Source organism: Erithacus rubecula (assembly GCF_903797595.1).
Source record: "Erithacus rubecula genome assembly, chromosome: 15".
NCBI lineage: Eukaryota > Metazoa > Chordata > Aves > Passeriformes > Muscicapidae > Erithacus > Erithacus rubecula.
The window spans coordinates 18558313-18574857 of record NC_136667.1 but is presented as its reverse complement, the minus strand read 5'-3'; the positions used below and the strand labels follow the sequence as shown (position 1 = coordinate 18574857).

The 16545-nt window shown below is 54.4% G+C and overlaps 2 protein-coding genes across 2 annotated transcripts in view; one reads left to right on the top strand and one right to left on the bottom strand.

Annotated features, from left to right (window-relative positions):
* The window catches only part of TMLHE (trimethyllysine hydroxylase, epsilon), a 102544-nt gene that overhangs the window by 58917 nt on the left and 27082 nt on the right, over positions 1-16545 (bottom strand). The window lies entirely within an intron of this gene.
* LOC306808493 (H(+)/Cl(-) exchange transporter 5-like) lies at positions 208-12311 on the top strand. The gene is given in 12 exon segments (XM_079319134.1): positions 208-238; positions 241-326; positions 1698-1797; positions 3071-3255; positions 3795-3917; positions 4275-4481; positions 5128-5208; positions 5850-6392; positions 6985-7171; positions 8117-8515; positions 10524-10740; positions 11930-12311. Coding segments are annotated over 12 exon segments (2238 nt in total). The 5' UTR covers positions 208-219; the 3' UTR covers positions 12021-12311.

Sequence of the window (16545 nt, the reverse complement as noted above, 5' to 3'; positions counted from 1 at the left end):
GTGTTTTCCCAAGCCCCCATTTGGGCACTCTGTGCTTTCCAGACCCCACTGGATGCTTTGCTTCCCCTGTTTCCCTGCTCCCACCCATTCTTCCCTGCCCATCCCACTCTCATCCTTGCAGGATCCACCTGGGATACCCTCAAAAGCTCTATTTCCCCCCTCCCACCCCCAGCAGGCTTTTCCTCATATAATGGAGGAGGGATGAATGGCACCAGCACCATGATGGATTTCCTGGAGGAGCTCTCCCTGGTGTGGGCACCTACGAGGATTTCAACACCATCGACTGGGTGCGGGAGAAATCGCGGGACCGGGACAGGCACCGGGAGGTAAAAACCCTTCATCTCCCCCTTCTCCCCCTTCTCCCCCTTCTCCCCCTTCTCCCCCTTCTCCCCCTTCTCCCTCCCCCCTTCTCCCCCTTCTCCCCCTTCTCCCCCTTCTCCCCCTTCTCCCCTTCTCCCCCTTCTCCCCCTTCTCCCCCCTTCTCCCCCCTTCTCCCCCTTCTCCCCCTTCTCCCCCTTCTCCCCCTTCTCCCCCTTCTCCCCCTTCTCCCCCTTCTCCCCCTTCTCCCCCTTCTCCCCTTCTCCCCCTTCTCCCCCTTCTCCCCTTCTCCCCCTTCTCCCCCTTCTCCCCCTTCTCCCCTTCCCCCCTTCTCCCCCTTTCCCCCTTCTCCCCTTCTCCCCCTTCTCCCCCTTCTCCCCCTTCTCCCCCTTCTCCCCCTTCTCTCCCCCTTGGCTCTGAGAGCAAGATAATTCACATGTGACTCTGTTCCTAGAGACCCCTGGGATGGAGGGATTGCCCTTAGGATCGGAGCTGGGAGTTCAGTTGGAGGAAAAGGAGCACAAATCCAACATGTTGCAGTTTATTGCTGTTTCTCTTGTGAAGGCTTTGATTTATTTCAGATGGGCTTTGGAGCACAGAGCCAGCCTGGTTTTCTGCTCTCACATTTGCACTGGTGAATGGTGCTTTTTCTGTTGGATTTTTTTATTTGAGGAGACTGAGTTCAGTTCTTCCAGAATTCCTTCCCAGGACTTCACCACTCTGCAATGAAAGGAATCCTTGCTCAGAATGCAAGGGGGGCTTTAGCTGAAATGCCCTTGTCCCCAGCCTGCTCCTGCCTGGCTTTGTCACAGGGAATAACAGGGAATAGCAGTGTGTGCAATAACAGGGAATGGCAGTGCAGGACTGGAACATTTCCCTTGGGAGAGACAGCCAGGCACACAATGGCTGTTCTGTCCCCCTTTGTGTGCCTGTCAGGGCCAGTGAGACTGACAGGCTTCAGCCATCCTAGCACTGGCACAGGGCTGAGTCCCCCTTCCCAGTGCCACCAGTGCCCAATTCCCAGCTGGATCATTCCTGGCATTAAATCAGTGTCCCCCTCGTGTCCCTGGGACTCTGGGGATCCCTGCAGGTGCTCTAGATCAGGCTGGATGGGGCTTGGAGCTGCCTGGGATGGCGGAAGGAGTCCCTGCCCGTGGCAGGGGGTGGCACTGGGTGATCTCTAAGATCCCAATTCTGGAATTCCATGATCCCTGATCATTTTCCTCCCCACACCCAGAGCTGTAGGAGCAGCCACCAGATGCTTTTTCTCCCCAGCTCAAAGCAGAGTCACAGTGTCACCAAATAGTTTTAGAGCATTTACTCCACAGTGGATGAGAGTTCTCAGGGGTTTTTGTTTCTTTCTGCAAACCCTTTCCCAGATCACCAACAGGAGCAAGGAATCCACCTGGGCTCTGCTGCACAGTGTGAGTGATGCCTTCTCTGGCTGGCTCCTGATGCTCCTCATTGGTTTGCTGGCAGGTGAGAGCAAACCTCCAGGTAAAGCTAATTCCTGCACTGCAGCATCAGGATCCATTCCTCCCCCAGACCTGGGGATCCTTGGAGCAGCAGAATTTTGGAGTGAGGACTTGTGCTGACACTGCTGCCTCCTAAATTCACAGGGAATTGTTTTTAAGTGCTTTGAGGCTGAGTTTGTGCAAATCCAAAAAACAAAACTGAGGCTGAGAGGTGTCCTGGGCACTGCTCTGTGTCTGCTGCGTGCACAGAACTCTAAAATAAATAAAAAATGTTCATTAAAGCAGAGCTGATTGCAGTGCTGGGAGTGTCTGTGCCTAATACTCCCTGTGGGTCCTGAAGGGGTTAATGCCAGGGGCTGCCACCAAGAGTTTCTTTTTTGGGGTTTTTTTCCTTCCATAGTTAGATACAAAACCAGAGAGGTGTTGCTTGGAGATCAGGTGTCTTTCAGAATTCAGCTGGCTGAGACCTTTTCTATTACTTAGAAACAAACTTTGGCCCCAGGGCAGCAGGAATAAATCACTTGGATACAAATCTTCCCTGTAGGAAGCAGGAGCATCTGTCAGGAGGGAAATCTGGTGTTAATGTTCACCCAGGAAGGTGCTGGCCTGTTGGTCATTAACTGGGGGATTTGCTGGAGGGTTATTGCAGCCTCTGCAGCTTGTGCAGCCTCTTGCTCCTGTGGATCAGAGCTCCCTGGCCTCTGCCTTGCTGTGGGGGTTTTGGGGTTGGAGGAGTTACAACAAAAGATTCCTCTTAAAATCTGACTTCCCTTCTGTCCTGACTCTGCTTGCCTTGTTTTACTTGGTACAGTTGTAATTTTCCCCTCCTTTATTTTTCTTTTTTAAAATTATGGTTGCAAATGTTTTCTCCAAATTCAGGGTTATTCCTGTCACAGTGTTGCTGTTGTTGGTGCAGCTCCTGGGTCCTGGTGACACATTTTGTCTGAGTCCCCCAGGAATGTGGGACATCCCTCTCTGCCCTCCCACTGCTGCTGTGCAGTATTTAACAAACAGTTATTGAGAAAAATTAATTGCTGGTGATGCAGGGCAGGGAAGTTGAACACAATCAACCTTTGAAACATCATCAGCCATGCTCTGTTTCCTGACCTGCTCTTTTCAATATATTGAAATTATTCAAAATTAGGCAAATCTCTCATTTAGCTCTCATAGTTGTAGGCAGAAATACCACACTGCTGTGTGTTGGGGCAGACTGTGACCTTCAGGTATTTGAACCTGCTCATTAAATTATTCTGATTTTTTTTTTCCCTTCAAACCAGGTTCCTTGGCAGGTCTGATTGACATCTCTGCCCACTGGATGACCGATCTGAAGGAAGGAGTGTGCTTGGCAGGCTTCTGGTTCAACCATGAGCACTGCTGCTGGAAATCCAACACCACCTTCACTGACAGGGACAAGTGTCCTGAGTGGAAGAGCTGGTCCCAGCTGATCCTTGGCCATGGGGAGGTGATGTGTGCCTGCAGCTGCTCTCTCTCTGCTGGATTCCCTGGTCTGGCACCCCTGAGGGCTCAGTGGTTCATTACTGGGCTCCTGAAGGGTGTCAGTGAACAGCCTGTGGGTGATGTCCTTGGGGGGATGTGGGGAGCAGAGTCCTGCCACAGTTACAGGAGCAGCATGTCCTGCTGTGCCCAGGATGTGCTTTGCAGGGTGTTTTGCCCATTCTGGGATGATGAATGCCATGATTGGTGACCCAGAATGGGCCAGACCTAGGGCAGGTCTCTCCATTTTTAGCTGGAAACTCTGTGAAATGATCTGCTGGTTCCCTGTGTCACTTCAGTTCTCCTTCTCCTCCTCCTCCTCCTGGGGGAATGAATGCCATGATGGTAACCCAGAATGGAACCTGGCCTTGAAAGGCCAGACCTAGGGCAGGTCTCTCCATTTTTAGCTGTGGGATGACCTGCTGGTTCCCTGTGTCACTTCAGTGCCCAGGTCTGATGTGGTTTCAGTTGAAACCATCTGATTTGGGCAATTCCTCTGTGTTTCAGGGGGCCTTTGCATATATCCTCAACTATTTCATGTATGTCATCTGGGCCTTGATGTTCTCCCTCCTTGCTGTGCTCCTGGTGAAGGGCTTTGCTCCCTATGCCTGTGGCTCAGGGATCCCAGAGGTGAGTGGGCTGTTTTTCAGGTGGGGTAGGGATCCACCACCCAGAATTCACACAATACGTGTTGTGGGATAATATATTCCACTTTAAATAATGCCTTCATATATAGGTGTTTTTCCAAGCTGTTTGAAGCTTGGTTTCCTCCCAGATTTGCCCTAAACCAGGGCACATGTCTAATGCTAAAGTCTCCATGGAAAATCTGATGTTTTGGCATTGCTGCAGGAGGGATTTTCTGGACTCCCACTTCTGATAGCTCAGGAACTCTGTAAGAAAGGGCAGGATTGTGAACACCCAGTAACTGAGGAGCTCTGCCCAGGGCTTGAATGAAAGCCTGTAGAGCTTTGTGTGCTTGACTTCCAGATCAAAACTATCTTAAGTGGTTTCATCATTAGAGGCTACCTGGGCAAGTGGACGCTGGTCATCAAAACGGTGACGCTGGTGCTGGCCGTGTCCTCGGGGCTGAGCCTGGGCAAGGAGGGGCCCCTGGTGCACGTGGCCTGCTGCTGTGGGAACATCCTGTGCCACCTCTTCACCAAGTACCGCAAGAACGAGGCCAAGCGCAGGGAGGTGCGTGGGGAGGGCTGGGGGGAAGGGTGGGGGAATGGGGGCATGGTGGGGATGGGGGGAGTGGGGATGGGACAGTGAGGATGTGGGGATGGGGGAGTGGGGACACAGTGGGGATGGGGGCACAGTGGGGATGGAGGGGCACAGTGGGACTGGGGCTCCTCTTGTGGGGTAGGTGGTGGTGTGTTGGGGTAAATGGCTCTGTTTTAAGGCAGGTGGTTGTGCTTTGGGGCAAGTGGTTGAGTTTTGGGGCAAATGGTTCTCTTATGGGCCAGGTGCTGGTATTTAGGGGCAGGTGCTGGTGTTTAGGGGCAAGTGGTCTTGTTTTGGGGTGAATGGTTGTGTTTTGGGCTAGGTGGTTCTGTTTTGGGGTAAATGACTGTTTTGGGGCAGGTGTTTGAGTTTTGGGCTAGGTGTTTGAGTTTTGGGGCAGGTGCTGGTGGCTTGGGGCAGGTGCTGGTGGCTTGGGGTAACTGGTTCTGTTTTGGGGTGAATGGTCCTGTTATGCTAACACAGATTTTTTTTGAGCTCCTTAGGGAATTGGCTCACTCCTTTTTTCTGGTATAAATGAACACTGTACAAATTTCAGTGAAGACAGACCAAGAAGAGGGTGGGTTGAGGAGCCTGAGTGTCTCTGTGTGTCCCTCAGGTGCTGTCAGCAGCTGCTGCTGCTGGGGTGTCCGTGGCTTTTGGAGCTCCCATTGGAGGAGTGCTCTTCAGCCTGGAGGAGGTAACCTGGCCATGCTGCTGCAGTGGAGAAATTCCTCCTGCTGTCCACTCTGACCCTGCCCTGGCACAGCTTGAGGCCTTTTTCCCTTGTCCACTCTCCTGAGTGTGTCCTGGGGTACCTGGGAACAAACTTCTCTGGTTTATCAATCCTCTTTTCTTCCCAAGGACCACCTAATCCTTAATCTCTTGGTCTGGATGTGAAAGGACCATTGCTGTTTAGCTCAGGGGACTAGCAGGATGGGTTTCAGAGGGAGGCTGGGGTGGATTTCAGAGAGAGGCTGGGGTAGGTTTCAGAGGGAGGCTGGGATGGATGTGCTTACCTGAGCAATAGTTGGTGGCAGTGATGGCAGGCACTGCTGTTTGGTACTTTGGACCTTGCAGGGCCCCAGAATTCTCTGGATTTAGCTCCTGACTGATGTGTAACAGCTTTTATTACCCCAGTGAGCTGCTCCAGAGATCACAGAGGGCACGTGGGCCCATGCAACTCACTGAGCTCCTCACTGAACTGGGCTGCTTGTTTGGGAGCAGGGACTGAGCCAGTGCTCATGGATCCCTGTGCTGGCTTTGCCCCCTGCCCTGGGGCTGTGCTGGGTGCCCAGCTGTGCCCCTCAGTGCCCAGCTGTGCCCTGCTCTGCCCCTCAGGTGAGTTACTACTTCCCCCTGAAGACGCTGTGGCGCTCCTTCTTCGCCGCGCTGGTCGCCGCCTTCACGCTGCGCTCCATCAACCCGTTTGGGAACAGCCGCCTGGTGCTGTTCTACGTGGAGTTCCACATGCCCTGGCACCTGCTGGAGCTGCTGCCCTTCATCCTGCTGGGCATCTTCGGGGGGCTCTGGGGCGCCTTCTTCATCCGCAGCAACATCGCCTGGTGCCGGCGGCGCAAGAGCACGCGGCTGGGCAGGTACCCGGTGCTGGAGGTGCTGGTGGTCACGGCCATCACGGCCGTGCTGGCCTTCCCCAACGAGTACACCAGGATGAGCACCAGCGAGCTCATCTCCGAGCTCTTCAATGACTGTGGCATCCTGGACTCCTCCAAGCTCTGCGAGTACGTCAACGACTTCAACAGCACCAAGGGCGACGACCTGCCCGACCGCGCTGCCGGCCCCGGCGTCTACACGGCCATGTGGCAGCTGGCACTGGCCCTGCTCATGAAGGTCTTCATCACCATCTTCACCTTTGGCATGAAGGTGAGAAGTGCCTGGGAAGGAGCCCTCAGCTCCTCAGAGTTTTATTTCCTCCCTAAGCACAGGTGTGTGTCCCCAGGCTCTGTCAGTTGTTCGTCCTGCTGCTTGGAGCTGAGGGCAGCAAAAACCTTCCAGCCTGAGTGTGGGCACCAGTGCAGTCACAACACTGGTGCCTCAGGGCTCCACATCCCATTCTCCAGACACTGATTGCTCCTAAATTGTCCTGCCTGAAGCTTTTTTGATCAAGACGTGACTTAGATGAAAGAGCAAATTGCAAAGCAATCAGCTTCTTCATTTGTTAAAGCACAGCTGGAGCTGTGCCTTGCTTAGAGGGTCTGGAAGTTGAGGGCTTGCTCAGGAGTTCCTTGCTCAGAGGGTTTGGAAGTTGTTTGCAGCCGCCTCTGGAGCTGCAGGTGTAGTTCCCAAGTGTGAGCTGCCCTGCAGTGAGTGGAGCTGGTGGAGTTTTCACTTCCCTGCTCCTTGCAGGGGATGTGCAGTCCCCAGATGACTTTCTCAGTGCCTGGCTGAGCTGCAGCCGCTATGGTTCAAGGTCCCACCCCAGGGCTGTGCTGCTCACTTCCCCCTGTTCCCACAGGTGCCCTCGGGGCTCTTCATCCCCAGCATGGCCGTGGGGGCTATTGCAGGCCGGCTGCTGGGCGTGGCTGTGGAGCAGTTGGCCTTTTACCACCATGACTGGGCCATCTTCAGTGGCTGGTGCAGCCCTGGAGCCGACTGCATCACCCCCGGCCTCTACGCCATGGTGGGAGCTGCTGCCTGTCTGGGTAAGCTGGGCTTGGGAGTGGGTGTGGGGGTGAGTGGTGTTAGGCGTCATCCCAGCCTTTATCCCTGTCCTGGTTTGAAAGGACAGGTGTCTGCCAGTAAGGGCAGAAGTTTCCCTCTGGAATAGAGACTTTGGTTCCGCTCCCCTCCCCCAAGTATTATGATTGTTTGAATCAAGGACTCTGAGGCAAAGATAAGGGGGGGTGGGAATAACAGCTCTTTTACTAATATATCTAACTATACAAACAGAAAACAATAACAGTTAAAATTGCTAACAGAACGAAATAGGTAACTCGGTGTCAGTCCCTTTAGATGCAAGCACGCTGTCTCTGTGCTTAGTCCAGAGCCCGGATCTGCCAAAAAAGGCAAGCGGGAAACAGAGGCAGGAAGGAGGGGGGAGGGGCAGCAGCGGCCACGCCGGTCCCGGGCGGGAACGGGCTGCAGCGGCGGCTCCTCGCTCACCGTGTGTGTCTGGGTGATCAGCTGTGTCCGCAGAGGCAGGAGGCTGGAACGGGGCAGATGCAGGGCAGGTGGTCGCAGAGGGTCTGCCTCTGCTGTGCTTGGCCGCGTGGCTGAACGATCCCAGGCATCCTGCTCCGAGCTCGCCGGAAACGCGAGTGCCCTCCCGGAAGCCTCAGAGGCCCCTCCGGGGCCGTCCCCACCCACCCCTTTGTCTGGACTCATCAGCGACCCTGGGTGTAACCCGGCCAGCTCCATTGGCATGATAATGGGAAAAATTCTTTCAATTGACACAGTAACAGAAAAACACTCAACCCCCAACAATCCCTGAGCCACAGGATGGTTTGGGGTGTGCTGGGTGAGTGGTGGGCTCCTGCTCTCCTGTTCCTTTCAGCAGAGGGGGCACGTTTCTCATTGTCTGGGGGTGTGAAATCCCTGCAGGGCCCTGCTGGGGCCCAGCTGTAGCAGGGGCTGTGCTGTGCCCGCAGGGGGCGTGACCCGCATGACGGTGTCGCTGGTGGTGATCATGTTCGAGCTGACCGGGGGGCTGGAGTACATCGTGCCGCTGATGGCCGCCGCCATGACCAGCAAGTGGGTGGCGGACGCGGTGGGGCGCGAGGGCATCTACGACGCGCACATCCGCCTGAACGGCTACCCCTTCCTGGAGGCCAAGGAGGAGTTCTCACACAAGAGCCGCGCCATGGACGTGATGCGGCCGCGCAAGAGCGACCCCGCGCTCACCGTGCTCACACAGGACACCATGACCGTGGAGCAGCTGGAGGCCATCGTGGGCAGCACCACCTACAGCGGCTACCCCGTGGTGGTGTCGCGCGCATCGCAGCGCCTGGTGGGCTTCGTGCTCAGGAGGGACCTCATCATCTCCATCGGTGAGGGGGGTGGGACCTCATCATCTCCATCGGTGAGGGGGGTGGGACCTCAGCATCTCCATCGGTGAGGGGGGTGGGACCTCATCATCTCCATCGGTGAGGGGGGTGGAACCTCAGCATCTCCATCAGTGAGAGGATAGGGGGACATGGGCTTTGTGCTCTGGAGGGACCTCAGCATCTCCATTGGTGAGGGGGTTGGGCTCGGAAGGGCACACACTGCTGGAGGTTGTTTAGACCTGCAGTGCTCTACAGGCTCCAAACTCCAGAGCTCTACATGCACCAAACTCTGCAGCTTTTAGGCTCCTACTCAGGAGCTCCATAGGCTCCTGCTTCATCGGGTAATCTTAAATAAGCAAAGCAGCTGATAGCTAAAAACATTATTTATTACAAAGCACATCTTACTGCAAAGCACATCAGTCTCAAGCAAGACAAGCAATAGCAAAAAGCAATGGCAAAGCAGCTGGCAATAAGCACATGGCCAGAAGCCAGAATGGCTAAAAGCTGAATAGCTAAAAGCACCAATCTCCCCAATACAAACTCTTATATAAGATTTTTCTTACAAGCTGAGACACAAACTCAGACCACCACTCCCTAACCTGTTAGAATTCTGGTTTCTGAGCACAGTAGGTTACATATAGAACTAGACATAGACACAGCACTGTCTATGCTTCATGTGACAAAAAACCCTTTATTGTTCTGAGCTGCTCCTTAAATATCCTTAATGTTCCAGCACTGCTGGTTGGTTCAAAGTTCAGGCTGCCCAGCTCTCTGACTAGCAGCCTCTGCAGCCAGGCAGGAACCCATTGGGTCAAATCCCTGTCTATCCTAAAGCTTATCCTATCCCTGTCCCCAGAAGACTGTCTGTCCCACCAGGCTGCTTCTCCCATATCTGGAGAATCCATTTGCCCAGTAACAAGCTTGTATTGTGACAAGGATCGAGTCTCTGCTCCTCACCTTGTCCCCAGCCAGAGCTCTGAGTGCCACATCCAGCCCTTCCCTGGGGACTCAAGCTCCCTGCACAGCCTTTTCAATCCCAGCAAGCTTTACTGATGCTTTTCCAGCTCTTGCTGGTGTCCAACCTGAACCTGCCCTGGCACAGCTTGAGGCTGTGTCCTCTTGTCCTGTCCCTGGGACAGTATGGGATAAAGTACAGGAATGAGTACTGTTCTGTGCGTTACCTGCCTGTGGAGCTCCAGGGATTAATGAAGAGTGGTTCTGTCCCCAGGCTGTGCACAGGATTTGGGTTTTCATGATCAAATGTATCTCAGATACTCTAAAGTGTCCTGAATATCCCAACTTGCCCCTTGCCAGGAAACCTTGGAATGCTGATACCAGGCTGCAGTGTGGCAGGGACCCACAGAACCTGTGTGTCACTGCTCTGAGGGATGGCCAGTGCTGGACTTGTTTTCCAATTCTGACCCTGATGACGTCCATGGTGCCTGTGCCAGTCACTGAGTGCTTAAAAATAGTCCTTTAAGTGCTCTGCATGGGACCCAAATCAGTGACTCATGAAAGTACAAAGCATTTTATTTACCTCCTCTAAAAACTGGGAAGTTAAAAGTTCTCCAGAACTTGTGTTTACCTGGCCAGAGCACAGTGAGGTGCAGCAGCCCTGGCTTTGGGCAGGCTGATGGGCTGATCCTGCCCTGCAGTGGAACTTTGGGGATCTTGGTGATTCTCCCAATAATGAGTGACAGGGCAAGACTGAAGTTGTGCCCAGGTGAGGTTAGGTTGGATATTGGGGGAAAATGTTTTCATAAAAGACTTGTCCAGCCCTGTAATCACCATCCCTGGGAGTGTTCAGAAAATGTGGATGTGGCACTTGGGGACATCAGTGGTGTGGTGCTGGTGTATGGTTGGACTTGATGATTCCATGGTTCCCTTAGAAGAAAGGCTGGAAACCCATCCCACCCTCCCTGGGTGGGAGCAGCTGTGGGAGGGGGAATGGGAGGGAGCACTTGTGTTTGTTGGGAAAGAAGTGCTGGCACTGAGCCCAGGTTTCTGGCAGAGAACGCCCGCAAGAAGCAGGACGGGATCGTCAGCAGCTCCATTGTGTGCTTCACTGACTACTGCCCCCCCCTGCCCCCGAGCTCCCCCTCGGTGCTGAAGCTCAGGAGCATCCTGGACCTGAGCCCCTTCACGGTGACCGACGAGACGCCCATGGAGATCGTGGTGGACATCTTCCGCAAGCTGGGACTGCGGCAGTGCCTGGTCACGCACAACGGGTCAGCTGGGAATGGGGTGGGAATGGGACAGCAGTGGGATCCAGCTGGGAATGGGGATGGGACAGCAATGGGATCCAGCTGGGAATGGGGATGGGGATGGGATCCAGTTGGGGCTGGGAATGGGAATGGGATGGGAATGGGAATGGGACAGCAATGGGATCCAGCTGAGGCTGGGGATGGGAATGGGACAGCAATGGGATCCAGCTGGGAATGGGAATGGGACAGCAATGGGATCCAGCTGGGAATGGGGATGGGACAGCAATGGGATCCAGTTGGGGCTGGGAATGGGAATGGGATGGGAATGGGAATGGGACAGCAATGGGATCCAGCTGAGGCTGGGGATGGGAATGGGACAGCAGTGGGATCCAGCTGGGGCTGCACCAGTGCTTGGTCATGCACAATGGGTCAGCTGGGAATGGGAATGGGAATGGGGCCAGGGCCAGGCTGCTCTGCAAAGGGGACAGCAATGGGATCCAGCTGGGGATCTGGGGTCAGGGCTGCTCTGCAAAGGGGACAGCAATGGGATCCAGCTGGGGATCTGGGGTCAGGGCTGCTCTGCAGAGGGGACAGCAATGGGATCCAGCTGGGGATCTGCGGTCAGGGCTGCTCTGCAAAGGGGACAGCAATGGGATCCAGCTGGGGATCTGGGGTCAGGGCTGCTCTGCAGAGGGGGCAGCACTGGGATCCAGCTGGGGATCTGGGGTCAGGGCTGCTCTGAAAAGGGGACAGCAATAGGATCCAGCTGGGCATCTGGGGTCAGGGCTGCTCTGCAGAGGGGGCAGCACTGGGATCCAGCTGGGGATCTGGGGTCAGGGCTGCTCTGCAGAGGGGGCAGCACTGAGATCCAGCTGGGGATCTGGGGTCAGGGCTGCTCTGCAAAGGGGACAGCAATGGGATCCAGCTGGGGATCTGGGGTCAGGGCTGCTCTGAAAAGGGGACAGCAATGGGATCCATTTGGGGTGGGCACTGGAGCAGCTCTGGCCTTGCAAAGGCACCTGTGGCAACCCAGATCCCTAAATTGTCCCTGTCCAGGGACAGGGGAGTTACAGCTGCTCTGGGGCTGTGTCAGGGTTTCACCACCCTCTGTGGGGTGTCACTTTCAATCCCAGAAAACTACATGAGTGTCCCTGCCATAGTCCCTTGTGCCAGTGTCAGTGCATTGATTTTTTTTTTTTTTTTCATTTTGCAGGAAGCTGCTGGGGATCATCACCAAAAAGGATGTACTAAAGCACATTGCACAGATGGCCAACCAGGACCCCGAGTCCATCCTCTTCAACTAGAGGCAGACTGCAGGGATTCTGTGCCCCACACACCTGGAACTTTCTAGCCCATCCTGGGTAGACTTTCCTATTTTTATTGAGACCATGTAACTGTTTCCAGTGTTCTCCTCCATGGAGCTGAAGAAGATATTTTTGTTTTTCTACCAGATAACCAATTGCACTATGGAATCTGTGGAACAGGATCTTCTTTTTAGAAGAAGAAAAAAAAAGAGACTTTATTTACATTGCTTTTGTGAAGTTGAGTTGGAAAGATTTCATGAAGGAGTAAAAGCAAAATGTTAGAGAATTGTATTTATTTCCTCCTCTTCTTTTGTTGGAGTTGCTGTCACAAACATGGGGAGGAAAAGCCTTTGTGCCCTTGCAGAGGTGTGGAAGGAGCAGGATGGTTTTGCACACACTGTTCAGAGGGAGTGGGCTGGGCTCAGCCTGGTGAATTCCCAGTTGTGTCCACCTGGGAAAAATCACAACCTTGGGAAGCTAAAATAGGGGAGAGAAAAATAAAATCTGCCCAGCTGAGGGTCAAAGAAAGAAAGAAAAAAAAAAAAAAAAAAGCCAAACCAAACTCCCCATATCAGATCTCCTTAAAAATTGAGCCCAGTTTCTGATTGGTTTTGATTAATTAGTGAATGTATTAATTACTCTGCTGCTGCCTTGTCAGGAGAAGCCCAGGGAGGAGGAAGGGTGAGTTCACAGGTGTCTCCCCATCCTGCTCCCTTTGTCTGGTCCCTGCCCAAGGGTTCCTTCTCCTTGATTTCCCCTGAGCACAGCATCAAAATCCCAGAGGCTGAGCCTGAGTTCCTGCCTTCCCCAAACCCCAGTGGTGTTGGGCACAACTGGCTCCTGTCCCCTGGGATGCTGCTCCTGTTCCCTCCTGGATCCCAGCAGGAATCCACTGCTCCAGCTCTCCTTTGGCCAACAACTATGCAAGAAACCCTACCACCACAGCCCCTGTGCTCCCTGTCCCAGCACTGAGCAAATTTCATACAACTCTGCCCAGTCACTGGGATTTGGGAGGTTTCTGGATGCCTTGGGAGGCTGGTGCTCTTTATGTTCATGGCTTGGCTGGATCCCTCTCAAAATCTGATACAAATTCCTTGTCTTTGCAAGGAGCAAAGCCAGATTCCTGATCTTCCAAAGCCATCCAGCAGCCAGTCCCTGCTCTGCTGCTTCACCTGATGTCTCAACCCTTGTACCGCTCAAAGCTGCCTCAGCCTGAGATGTCACTGATGGACCAGTTCCTTCTGCTTGGAAAATAAATGCCTGGACTGGTCTGTGGGGGTTTTGTACAGCAGGAGATGGTTGGAATTCTGCATGTGCTGCCTCAGCCCATGCCAGCAGCAGCTTGGCTTTGAAATGCCTTTTCTTGTTGTGTTTGGAGGGCAGGTAGATGCTCCTGGGAGCTGGGGCTGAGTTCAGGGAAGGAGCTGCCTTCTCCCAGTCCCCTGGGAATTCCTGTCCTGTACACACTGGCACACCAGAAACACAAAGCTTCCTATTCTCTCCTCACCTTCCCATCCTCAAGAGGCTGCCAGCTGAGAAATGAGCTCCTGCCTCAATTAGATCCATGACCCATGAGCAGATTCCTGTCCTGGTGGGAAGGCTGCAGCAGCCCAGTGCTGAGGTAAGGTGCCAGCAGGGAAAGTGTGTGCAGGGTTATCCCAGATGGAAATCCCAGATGGAACATCCCAGCTGGCTGGTGGCTCATGCCAGCTGCTCCAGGTGAGGCAGGAGGGCAGGGAGCAGCTGTCAAAGGGAATTGCAGCTGCAATGGAAATGGGAGCCCAGGGCAGGAAGCAGCTGCCCAGCAGCTCCTCTCTCTGCTGTTTCTGTGTCACAGATTGTTCTTTCACTGGGAGAAGGTCCTGTCCAGGAAGGGCAGGAAAAGCCCAGCAGGCAAGCTCACTTTCAGCAGGATTTTTTTTTCCTCTGCCAAATTTCAGCTCCTGAGCAGAGCTTTGACCTGCCCAGCTCCTGCTCTTGCACTGCTTCACGCCAGGAGGAGCCCGGTGCTCCCTTTGCACATGGGGGTGCAGACAGAGCCAGAGAGATCCATCCACAGCAGGGGGGACCCAGGGGGACCTGGGGGTTGCAATGTCCCATTTATGGCCCGTGGTTTTGGGGACCTCCCTGGGGCCAGGGCTGTGGGATACTGTGGCACTGGGAGGATCTGACTTTGATCTTTAAGGTCCCACCCCAAACCAGCCTGACGCCGTGGTTCTGTGCAGGGGTTTGAGCAGCACACAAAACGAGGAATTTTCCTTTGAAGTGGAATTATTTTTTCCTTCTGTCTCCAGCTTGTTTCATGGGGGAATAAAAGCAGAAAGCTGGGTATGAGTGGTGCAGGAGGCTGGAGCTGGCTCAGCCAGCCTCGAGTTCAGCTCGCTCTGCCCAAGGGGGTGCTGAGCCCGACTTGGGGGATGCTGAGCCCAGTTTGGGGGTGCTGAGCCCGGTTTGTGGGTGCTGAACCCAGCTTGGGGATGCTGAGCCCAGTTTGGGGGTGCTGAGCTCAGTTTGGGGGTGCTGAGCCCGAGAAGGAACCTTGGTAACGACCCCCCTGCTGCCTCTGGCTCTGCCACACCCGGGGCTGGTGTTGGGAGAGGGACAAGCTCCTGCAAAGGACAGGAATTGTTCCTTCCCTCCGGGGTCTCAGTGGGCTGGGAGTGGCCCAGCTGGGATGGGATTGCACTAAATAGATTTAAAGGTCCTTCCCACCCAAAGCAAAGCATCTGGGATTCTGCAAGGGATGGGCTGGGCTGAGTGAGCCTCTCCCTGCTCACTCACAGCACCCCAGTAACAGCATTCCTGTTTTCCCAGGGTTTAGGGAGCATCCCACAGCCCCATGAATCCTTTGTGCTGTAGGAAAAAGGTTCTGTTTTGTTCCCCCTTTTTCCAGGCTGGATTCCTGCCTGGGCTGGCAGTGCTGGTGAGGAGCCCTGGGGCAGAGTGGGGGCACTGCTGGGCTCACACCCACCCCCTGCCTCTCTTTATTTACAGTGGCCAGGCAATGATTTCCTGCTCTGCTGACGTGGATTTCCTCTCCCCACTGTGAACTCGGGCCAGGCTGGGGACTTGAAAGTGAAACCAGATCGTGTCTGGGCAGGGATGGAGAGCTGGAGGTAGCAATGAGCTGGTTCATAACAACAAAGGGAAAAAAAAGGAGCCTTTGGGCCCAGGATTTATTGAGAGACAAGGCTCAGGCTGTGAACGCCCTGGGCTGAGGTAAAAGCTCATCACACTGGAGATAAGAGGGTCCTTTGGCTGCAGGAAGCACTTTGTGTCTGGATTGAATCCTCAGGGTGAGGCCGTGGGAAATCAGGTCAGTCTGGAGATTTGGTGAGTGCTGCAGTCACCCCCCCAGCTCCCAGGAGGGAGTGAGACAACTCTGCAATGGTTTGGGTTAGGATGACAAAACTCATCCTGCTCCACCCCTGCCATGGCAGGGACAGCTCCCAGCACCCCAGGCTGGCCCTGGGCACTGCCTCAGCTGCTCTGGGCACCTGTGCCAGGGCCTCACCTCTCCCACAGGGAATTCCCCCCATTATCCCTCCTGACCCTGCCCTGCTTCAGCTCAAGGTTAAGGAAGAGCCAGGAGGCTCTGAGTTGTCACTGCAGGGACACTGCAGAGACACTCTGCTGCCTTGGGAGCTGGAGCTCTCAGTTTGGGGACAGGGTCAGAAGGGATAATGGGGAGCTGTTTATTCTTGTGGCTCTCCCCAGGCACTGAGGGGATGCAGAGCTGGTTTAAGGATTGTTGACTTCACTTTCTAGCAGGAGCTGCAGGGAACTTGTCAGCAATACATTAAAATAGTGAGCTGAAATTTCTAATAAACAATTTTAACAATAACAGAAAAGCTATGTCAGTACTTTGCTCCATTTGTGCAGCAGATTTTGTTTCCTCAGAGAAAAGAGGCGTGTCCTCATCCAGGTCTTTCAGACAGTTTTTGAGGAGGTGGATTTTCACTGCTGGTTTCTCCTCCTGATCCTCTTGTCCAGGTGGGGGCACCTGGCCAGGCTGGGGGTGTCCAGGGGGGCTGAGGCTGCTGGGGGAGTCTGTGCCAGTTCCTCAGGGTCAGGAATTCAGCTGGGCTCTCTCAGACAGGGTGAGGCTGCTCTTTGTCCTGATGCTGCTGGAGTTCTCCTTTCCCCATGCACCCACCCACGAGCCCTCTCCTTTACAGGAAATCAGCTGGCACTGATCCCAGCTCTCCTGCTCTCTGCTTTCCCTGCTTCCTCCATGGCTCCACTGGCTGTGTCCACGTTCAGCTCCCTTCCAAAGGAAATCTTGCAGCCACCTGCTGCATTTCCTGCAGCCCTGCTGGCTCAGCCCTGCTCTGCCATGGCTGCTCCAGGGCTGGGATCAGCTCGGTGCTCTCAGGGGTGTTTGAGGATGCCAAGAGCCCTGGGGGTCACCAAGGTGACAGCAGGAGGGGGGGATGAGAGTGAAAGAAAGGGGATGGTTTTTAGAATGGATTTTTCACCCCCAGCTCTGGCTCTGGGTCCACCCTGGGTGCAAAGGGCCAGACCT